This window comes from Varroa jacobsoni, unplaced genomic scaffold, assembly GCF_002532875.2.
Source record: "Varroa jacobsoni isolate VJ856 unplaced genomic scaffold, vjacob_1.0 contig00824, whole genome shotgun sequence".
Lineage (NCBI taxonomy): Eukaryota > Metazoa > Arthropoda > Arachnida > Mesostigmata > Varroidae > Varroa > Varroa jacobsoni.
The window spans coordinates 1-10165 of NW_019214535.1; the positions used below are offsets into that span (position 1 = coordinate 1).

Below are 10165 nucleotides of genomic sequence, written 5' to 3' on the forward strand. Positions count from 1 at the left end.
ACACACTCGAAATGAATATTTCGGAGTCAAAAGGGTTAAAAAATAGTTTCCCTTATATGGCAAACTTGGTATGGTCTTTTAAGCGGAATTTAATTCGATTGGAATTTACCCATATAAAAATCGATCGAAAGGCGATTTCTTGAACGAATTTCTAGGCTAGATATAAGACGAACTAAATCAGTTCATATTAGAGAGCTTAATAAGGTAACTGCCAAAGAAGAACGGTTAAGGACACCAGGACAACTGTTGGTAACGTCAGCAAATTAATTGAGTTAAATCAATTGACGCAAAACAGGCGCGGGGTTGAAGCCCGCCAATCCGTTTAGTCTATCGATCCTACGAAAAGTTTTGGGGACTCAAAACGATTAGGCGACATTTTTGTGAATCGCTAGAGTTTTTTTCCAGTAGAATGTAATGTTAATCTGGTTGATCATTAACCAACAGCAGGATTCATTGTCATTTTCCATATTTGAAGGAAACACTGCGCCCGCGTTTACAGCCACCAGCATCGTTCGCTCGTTTAGAATGTGTTATGGTGTTATTTGCGTTCAAGCTGTATCGTGGAAGACGCTATTAGATTTTGCGTCCATTAAGGTCGTACCCTAATAACCAGCCACATCATACCAAAATGATCATGGTTAAAGACAATGGTCGAGAACCATCAGCCGCCGAACATCTGAAGAAGCAAATAATCGGTCTTCCGCTGATTTCATTCCGCCAAAAAATTTATTGCCTCTTTTACGAAAGCGATCAGATGGTAGAAAACGCAAATGATCGACGTCGTGCTAGTATTTGAAGCCTTTGACAGCGTAGAGCAAACGTATCCGAAAAAACGTCCCGGGAGATGTCGGTCATGTCAAAATTTGCTGTTATAGTAAGGCATACCTCCTCAAAAAGGGAACGGTAAATTTCTCCTAAAAATTAAATTATACGATGAAAAATTATTAAATGAACTAAAAAAATGAACTAAATAACTATACAAGAAATATACCATGAGCAAAGGCTTTTCGAAAAGAAGATATCAAACAACTACATCATATACACAATATTTGATGTTATCTCTTTTATAAATATCATTAGTGGTTATACAAGTAACATAAAACAGGCCTATATCGATATATGGTATGCTTCTAAGTCTCACGTTTGTTTGTCTGTCGGAGCTAAAATGATCCCTTAATGTAGGAGTCTGTCTGGGTTGATTTTTTGTGAGTAGCTAGCATTAACCTTAAAAACGTCGGCGCGGAGAATGGAACCAGATTTATTTCCGCAGAGAAAAAAAATTGCTTCTTTAATGGAGCATAATGTTAATTAGGTTAATCGTAAGTAGAGGGCAGCTACCATATCTGAAAACGACGCCGCACCAGTGTTTACAAGACAGCTAACAGTATCGGGCTCGCTGACATAACGTCAGAACTGTGTTGCGTGGATAGTATACTCCATTTGTGTTGCATCGATAAATCTACTCAACATATTCTTGATAACCATGAAACGCTGTGTCCAGCTATATTGTACTAAATGCAGTAGTGTCTGTTGCTATCGGGGATAGCCAGCTATTATTCGACGTCCCTTCTGTTATCGATATAAGATTAGCCTTTTACATCTACACAGGTCAAAATAAAATGTGTTTAATAGTAGAACAGGCTCGAGGCGAAGCCCGTACGTGGTGCTTTAGTCCGGCCGCGCAGATATTGAGCAGCTTCATAGTACTTACAAAAATGCGATTATATTATGTAAACTTATGGTGTAAACCGAATAATGTAAAACATTCAGATCGTCTGACTTAACGGAAAGATTGCTCAACTATGGCACAGCGGCGCACGATGCCACATAAGATCTGAAGCATGTGGCACGTCACTTTGTGAATATGCACGCAATCCTGCTAAATAAAAGAAAACCCACTGTTCATATACGATGTGTGCAAGCCTATGTATTATGAAACACATCACTACGCGTCTGTACCGAATAGAAATTCGGTCTTTTCCAGGCTTCATTGGTCACAGGTCCCATATTACAAATGTCAGGATTAACCCCCACCATTTTTTTTCTCCTACGCGTTGGTGAACTTCAAATGGGCAACGATAGTAAACTTGAATTTGCGTCTCACATCTTCCATAGAAAACAGTGTGTGGCATAGAATGTACACGTCTGATGTTTTGACTCGGTCCAACCTTTTAAGCTCTTTCGACGATAGGTTACGTTAGACAATTGATCTTCAATCTTTACTTTGGACAAGGCCAGCGCCGAGCGCAAGGGAAATTTAAAAGACGTACTTACTCCCGCACCCGCAATCATCGCTTGCCAGACTCTGCCTGTAGTGTGCTCTTCGACGATTCAGGTGTCCATGGGCACGATCATTCTCAGATGCATGAAGCCATTTATACACTTCAAGATCGCTCTACCCATGTAAAGCGCGTCGAAAGCAACGCAGCTTCTTTCACGGCGCACCTCCGTAGCTTCTATCTTGTTCAAGTTGATCAATAGCCCATCCACGTAACACGACGGCCTGGTGAGAACTTGCTGAACTTAAAACCGAATCCTTCTAAAGCTGACGAGATTGTCGGTGTACAGCAACTTTTGCACCTGTGCCAGGTCATTTATCAGGACACGGAACAGCAAAAGGCTCAAGTTCAGTAAAGGTGCAACGCCAGTTAATTCATTGAACCCCTTCGGCTGGGTCGCTTGAGTTCTTTTATGGTATTGCCATAACTAGATGCAGCATATCCTATGTAACTCCGCATTCTGCTATCTTTAGAAAAATCTTATTTCTGGGAGCCATATCAAACGTCGACTTTAAATTCATGAACACTGCAAAGAATGCCTGTTTTGGTCTGTGCCTGGACCCAATGTACGCCCTGATGCATTATGTTATATACTGTGAGGGTGAAATGTCCTATACTGAATGCATACTGTTGAATCGGAATACGTGAACAAGCCTACACGAACCTTATCAGTCGATGTGTAATGAGATCCGTGTGTTGAGATGAATCGGATGCTTATAGCAGCAGCTTTTATTTGCAGTCGTTTTCCATGAAAGTAGGTCGGGAAGGTTACCGTTTTCTCTTGAGGTATAATGCTCAACAGGGCTTCACCGCAGGTGTCGATAGACGCACATGTCGTAAGCAACCAATGAAAAGGCTTGTCCACCGAGGGTAAATGTCGAATACACTCTTCAAGGACTCATTGTGGATCAGGTGCGGTTCGGATGTCTTGCTTGTTCCGAGTTGTTTCAGTAAGCCTAGTACCTCAGACACGGAGAACTCGGTCCCCAACTCGTCGCGCATTATAAATGATTGTTAAGTGCATGCGGCAGCGTACAAAGGCACGATTCGTAAAATCGCGCTTGCCGCCACAAGCACACTTCGGCGCTGCTTTAATAGCAGAGTTTAGGAAACACAGCGTTGACCCCTCTTTCGGTGCTTATTTATGTGGCCCCCCATTTTGCTTATATTGTTAACCTGTCCTTTTATAGTGCAAAGACGGGCACATCCAAGTACTCGTCGATACTACAACAGCAAATGTTGATCGAAAAGTTGAAGCGACTAATGGAGCGTTGTTTTTTGCAATGGTATGGATTTTTTGCAAACATTTCAGTATTTTCAGTGTATATGTAAATATTTATTACAAGAAAAAAAAAGAGAAATGATAAAACTTTTTAATCTTTAGTGACGCCTGAGAAAAAGAACCAATATAACAACCGAGACGTATCACATGTTTAGGTTCTTATTCTACATGGTATATATAATTATTTAGTAACAAAAAAGGAAGATCAAATAACGCTGCTGGTGTCCCAGGAACAAAATGTATACATCCATCGAAACATGTAGAATTAATGACGAGTAACTGCACAGACAAGTTTGTATGCAGATCACTGATCTCTAACATGCTCTCGAGAGGAGCATATGCGTTACCCCGGATTGTCGAGCAATTTCTATTACATTAAATTATCCAAAAAGGTCAATCTTTAGTTTTCTCAGATTACTATTACGCACCCTTTTTCGTGGAACTGAAGACAATGGCTTTTTTCGTGTTTGATACGGTAGATCGTTCACCTGTTTCGAACGACAGTCATACGTTAACGAAACCCTTTCTTTCTTTCTCTCGGTTTAGAAAGGCAGAAGCACACCTCACAATGCAGGTGCAGGTTGGTGCAAAGTAATCGAACAGGCGGTCTGTTGTTGCCATTTGGAGCTGGGCGTCTAAAGAAACTCCGTGACTCGCCTCTTCCCAGAGACATCATGGATCCTGGCTTCATATCCTGCAATATATAGTGAATATAATAATGCAAATGACTTTTGTGGTAAACACATTGCTGTTGAAGGGTAAAGACGACGATAGTTGTAATTGTAAGTATCTCGTGCAAAGTTTTGAGCCTACATAGGTAACGAACATCAATCTGCTCTGCATTAATGTACGGTACCATGTATGGTACCAAATTAAGATCGCTTAAAATATGCTGCGTAAGCTTTCCTATGGTTGTTGTACTTGTGGAACTTGCCGAGGACGAGAAATTTAGAGGAATCAACGTAGGCCGCATCGAAAGCCTTGTGGAATGGCTTGCAATAATAGAGCAAGCGGCCGCGATCGAAGCTATTAAGTTATACTTGTAAATTGTACGACCTTTCATGGGTGACATAGCAAGCATTTCTTTTCCACTAAATCAATCAAGTGTTTCGTAAAACGTATAACGGATAGACGACAAAATGTACAACGGATAGGCATGCTCCATAGGACCATATTTGGTAAGGTTTAATAGGTAAGAAACGGCAATGATAGAACGTATCTTTAAAATTCATCAATAGTGTATAAGCATGCTTATACCGTCGATAGATCTAAAGATGAATGAACATCGTGTTGTGTTTTGCATGCACGCATGAACGAAAGTACGTTCATTGTGTAGAGCTGCTGCTGCTGCTGCTAGTGTTTCAGAACACTCGATGGATTTTGACCACAGACGTTGATCTGTGCGACAGTTTAAAAAATATTATGTGCCTTATTATGGTGGCATTTGAGATCATAACTAGCGCGCTAAGTGTCGCTAAAACCTTGATGTTGATACTGGTGTTGTCACATAAGGTCCGGGATCCTTTCAGCCATTCGTGAGTTACTATTCAGAAAGGAAGCTTGCTATGACAACAAAGTTATTGTGTGTCGCTGCAAAAAATTACAGGTGCTTGATTTTTAAAACAAACAGAACTACTTTTTGTTGAAACTGTTCCCGTGTCAATATTGATATATTTATTTCTAAATGTAACGATTGCTAAATTAAGAAGCATATCTCATCATCATCATCGTTGAAATAAAGATTTGTACAACGATCTTGTATTGTTGAAGACTACAAATCGTCGATTCTATGCTTAATTAGTTTGGCATCGACTGAGCATATTGGCTCCCATACAATGGCCCCTGTGATAGTACACCATTTATCTCATATGATTTTATGCGTACTCTGTTTTTTAAGCCCACCTAACACCACTAACATACGCGTTTCCGTTCCTAATTCCCTCGGATATGTTCGAGCTAAAGGACTGTCCGAATTAGGCAGCACACATTAAAATCTAACCTTAGCTCCATGTGTATTCTGATGCTTCATTTCAGAAAGAACCACTACGCTGGTAAGCTTTACAGGTCGCAGATAAATCGCAACACGATAAATTTGTAAACACAAAAAATCGAAGGGGATTAAAGGTAGGCTTTTTAAACAGTCTATTTTCACGGCGTCCGCCCAGTCATGTCCAGCGATGATGATATCTACGACGAAGGCGCAGACATACCCCCTGACACGGAAGTCGTCGACGATATCGAAGCGTTCGCTTACGAATGCCTTACTGCTGAACAGGCCAAAGAGATGTTGCTTCAGGAGGCAACACAACTGCGGGAATCCCTGAACCTTTCCGATCTTGGAGAAGCCCGAATGCTGCTCCACTGTTTCAACTGGCACACCGAAGATATTATCAAGCACTTTAGGGAAAGTCCATCACAAACGCTTGAACAAGTGGGAGTGCGACCTCTTGCAGTAGGTGCGACAGCAAAAGATGGCGGTAGGGATGCTCAAGAGTGTCAAACCTGTTTCGAAAGTTTGCGAGAAGTGGAATCTCGATCACTGGCTTGTGGACACACATCGTGTGTTAGTTGCTGGATAGCCTACCTTCAGGTCGAGATAACGGAGGGTAGGCCGATGAATATTGCTTGTATGGCTCGCGATTGTGTTCTGATCCTGCCCGAGGCCTTTGTATTACAACTAATTGCTCTCGACAATGACAAAATGAAAGAACGCTACCTGCAATCCTGTTTCAACGAGTGGGTTCGCCGTCACCCAAAACTACGTTTTTGTGCGGGCAAGGACTGCGCAGCAATAATCAAAGCTGATAAAAACGAAGCAAAACGCGTCATATGTGCGATGTGCACGAGTCAATTCTGTTTCGTCTGCGGAGAGAATTATCATGCCCCAACGGATTGTCGAACCATGAGGAAGTGGATGGTCAGACAAGCGGAAGACTCTGAAACGGCAAGTTACATTTATAACTATACCAAGGACTGTCCTGGATGCGGGGTGAGTATAAACAAGGATGGTGGTTGTAACTGGATTACCTGTAAAAAGTGCAATTGTCGCTTCTGTTGGATTTGTATGGACTGTAATCTGGAGTATACTCATCAGTGTTCGCTTTATGGAGATCCAGGTAAGGGTAATAACGTAGAGGCAATACCCAAATATTTGTTTTACTACGCGCGATGGGATAGCCACGAAAAGTCCCTTCGTCTAGAAGAGGAGACCAAAAGAAGGATCAACGAACAAATAAACCAACGGGTGATGGCTAAAGAAGGTACATGGATCGATTGGAAATATTTGTTTGATGCTATGGACGTTCTTGCCAAGTCCCGTTACACTTTACAATACACATATCCGTTAGCTTTTTATCTCGAGCCAGGTCCACGAAAAGACCTATTTGAGTATCAACAAGCGGAACTGGAAACTGCTGTCGAAGCGCTCAGCTTTCAATTAGAGCAGGCAGATACTATGGATAAGGCGGATATCTCGAATCAGATGAACGCTGTGGAAAAAAGAAGAATTGGTCTTCTAAAGGCATTTCTAAATCGGTAACACCAAACTCTTTGTAATATATTCGAGTTGTATGTATATATATGTGTATAATGTAAAACGCATATGTGTAATGATGCGGCTGTATTACAGCTTCAAGCAAGGTTAATAAAATAATTTTAACTAAAACACAATTTGATTGCATTTGGTATCGCTTTTCAACATTCAGCCCACCCATATTCTGAACGTTTCGCAAAATATAAACCCATCCTTAGATAATATGTAATTCAGATAATTTTACTACTATAGATATTGGTGGTGCAGGGTTTGCCCATTGGACGAAACACCCCCTAGTGACATGGAACGCAAATTGATTATTGTGCTATAGAATAACAAAGATCGAGGGTTAAGGTTAGCATTAACTCGAACCGATGTTCGTAAATAGAACTTTGAAGTGTTTTTATAAAAATAAATGTGAGAAAAGTCCACCTAGCAACGTCGATTGAACAAACTGAAGCATTCGATAAGAGTAGTCTTCGTCCTTTATGCCAACTGTTATAATTTGATAATGATAACTCGACAACTACAACCTGAGAAAATTATCTATCAAAACCTGAAATGTGAGCGAAGGAAAGCCTTCAGTCCATGTAGGTTTAACAATATGTCCGCCGATTTTATTACAGGGAACTAGATGTCCTCTTGAGATCTGGACCTGTTTCGTCCAGAGCGTGTATTGTATGCAATAGCTACTGAGACTGAAGAAATGTTGGAAACGTTCACGTAGGTCAACTTCTGTCCGCTTTCGCTACGAGCATCTTATGCCGCGCGTTCGTCGCTTATACGGTGTATGTCTATGGCAAAAATATCCTTTTTGAGGTGTGCCGATTAGGTCTACCAATAGACTGAAAGTATGGAAGCGACAGCGAACGGACGCACGGTTAGCCTTTACGGTAATATGCATATTAGTTTAGGATACGTTCGAGGTAATCCGGCATTATAGTATATGTAACCGAAATACGAAAATTGGTAAGTACTTTATTTACATCATCTTCGTTAGGTATATAATTGACAATGAAATAGAAGAAACAACACGAAATCAGGCACGTCAGCTAATCACGAGATAATAGTCTACTTGGGTAAGCAACGGGCCTATTGCGAAATCGAAGCTCGTGCTGCGAGTTTCCAGCCCTGAGCGGCCATACGGTACAACATTTACGCAGAAAAGCGGATCGCCTTTGTCTTTTAAAACATTGAAGAACCGGTTATAGCCTTTTTACCCGCAACTAGCTCAGTGTTTTCACTTCCTAAAACATGCTCAGTAAAATGGAACTTGTAAGCAACTGTATCTATAATTTAGTTATTCTAACAAGTAAGTAACTAACCAGGCGATCAAAGCAGCCTTTCCTGTACCCATAAAAATGTAGCTGATGTTTGGCTCAGGGTTAATGAGCCTGCACTTTACTTTTTTACCTTCTCTTTCGGTAGAGCTTCCTTCATTTTTGCCTCTGACTAAGGACACGATGTTGTTCATAACCAAAACCCAAGGCAAAACCTAACTTATTATACACAAATGTCTGGTAAAAACTGGACATAGTGAAAGCGCTTCAGGACATTTGCCCTCTCCCTGAAAATGATTTTTTAGACGTTGACTGGAGTTGCCTTTTGTAGGCCTTCTTTGTGCCTACAAATCGAAACAGCATCGCTATGCTAGCATTCTTAGGTTTATGAATAATTTCTTTCGTAAAAACACTGCGGAGTATATCTGCTCATTAAATTTTGGCCAGTCGTTTTATTCGAAACTGCCCCATAGCCTTACGGTTCTATCTTCGAACGGTTAAAATGTCTAGGACTAGGAAGGGGAGAACATATTGATTGTTATTGGTATTTGCGATTTTCTGCACAAGTTTTTTAAAACGCGATCTTGATAAACTTTTTAAATTAATGTTTTTACCATTTTATTCCAATAGTCTGTACTAGAGATCACCTGGAGAGCTAGTGTCACCGGGTCGTCGAGTCGGTAGAGCTTCCTGTTGAAATCTCGATATTTGTGAAATTTGCCGGTGCTGTCTCAAGTAGAATGTTATCTTTGTCTATTAAAAACTCCCCCTCACATTCCCCCCGTCCATCTGTCCCCCTAATGCCCTTTTGAATGTGAATAGGAGAGGCGTGAACCTTTTTCAAGGACTCTGCCAAGGTTTTCTCAATGTGAACGCTTGCGAAAACTTGGCAAGCGGAGTCCAAAGCATTAAATATTCATTGCTCAGTCAGTCAGTCAGTCCTTAATTAACATTTACAAAAATGTATTGATATTCTAAAGTAGAGAACTCAACGACAGATTCTATTGCGATCTAATGAACAATAAGGACGAGGCAGTTTTTCTGTTTAGCGGTTATTGCTAGATCTTGGCATAATGTTTGCTTTTTAATTACGAGTTTTTACAGCTCGTCTACATTTGCTACAGCATCTATTCGATCAGCCGTTAAGGCCTATCCCCTTTTCAGTAAGGAACAGTCCGAGCTCTTCAGTGAGTGCGTTCGATTGTTTCCTTTGAACCTATTCGGTAGAGAGATACGGAGAGCGCTACGAAAAGGAACAAGAACAACAGGTCGCTTACCAATTTCATATCGTATTAATTAGATCAAATTATTCGAAGATCTATCTTCGGAGTACTCGGAATTATTGTCTTACGACTGCCGTTTATGTAGAAGTCAAACTTTTTAATTATCATGTGATAAGAAGCATATGGATAGAATACATTGTAAATTGTAGGTCGACTCTTTTGCATAACAGTATATTCTTTCGGCTGCTAAGTACAATGCATCCTGTGATCTACGATCGAAGAAGATCCACCTCATCTCATTACGCATGTATAAGCGTTCCTACACACCCACACACGATCTTTTTTTATTTGAAATATCTTTCTCAAGCTGCAATTTTTTAATGCATTATTTACGTCTCCCATTTAAGGTGGAGCGTTCAATTTAAAAAAAAAAGTGTGGTCCATGACATGACAAGTGTATGCCGTAACTGATGGCAATACAAGTCATAGAGGTATTCGCGCACACGAAGGAACAGAGGCGCTACAGATAAGGTCCATTTTAATTGGTCCTACAAGTTGAATCAACTTAA

General features: G+C 40.7%; 1 protein-coding gene and 1 long non-coding RNA gene across 5 annotated transcripts; one reads left to right on the top strand and one right to left on the bottom strand.

Annotated features, from left to right (window-relative positions):
- Window positions 1-1030: 1030 nt before the first annotated feature.
- On the bottom strand, window positions 1031-4104 carry LOC111271650 (uncharacterized). Of its 3 annotated transcripts, none has more exons than XR_002686997.2 (3): window positions 3990-4104; window positions 2944-3503; window positions 1031-2580 (listed from the first exon to the last, which is right to left on the bottom strand). It is a non-coding gene; the product is annotated as an uncharacterized LOC111271650 (long non-coding RNA). The 3 variants fall into 3 exon arrangements; XR_002686996.2 differs by having other exon boundaries at window positions 2944-3539; XR_002686995.2 differs by lacking the exon at window positions 3990-4104 and having other exon boundaries at window positions 2944-3980.
- Window positions 4105-4202: 98 nt separating this feature from the next.
- Window positions 4203-7230, top strand: LOC111271649 (putative E3 ubiquitin-protein ligase ariadne-2). 2 transcript variants are annotated; one of them, XM_022852583.2, is made up of 2 exons: window positions 4203-4343; window positions 5596-7230. In XM_022852583.2, exon 2 carries the CDS (start codon window positions 5729-5731, stop codon window positions 7097-7099), a length of 1371 nt encoding a protein of 456 aa, XP_022708318.1. In that variant the 5' UTR covers window positions 4203-4343; window positions 5596-5728; the 3' UTR covers window positions 7100-7230. The 2 variants fall into 2 exon arrangements, with proteins under 2 accessions (XP_022708318.1, XP_022708319.1); XM_022852584.2 differs by lacking the exon at window positions 4203-4343 and adding an exon at window positions 5005-5167.
- The last annotated feature ends 2935 nt before the right edge of the window (window positions 7231-10165 follow it).

What these genes read in the sequence shown, in the direction of transcription:
- LOC111271649 (XM_022852583.2), top strand. Translation starts at nt 5,729, where the DNA reads ATGTCCAGCGATGATGATATCTACGACGAAGGCGCAGACATACCCCCT.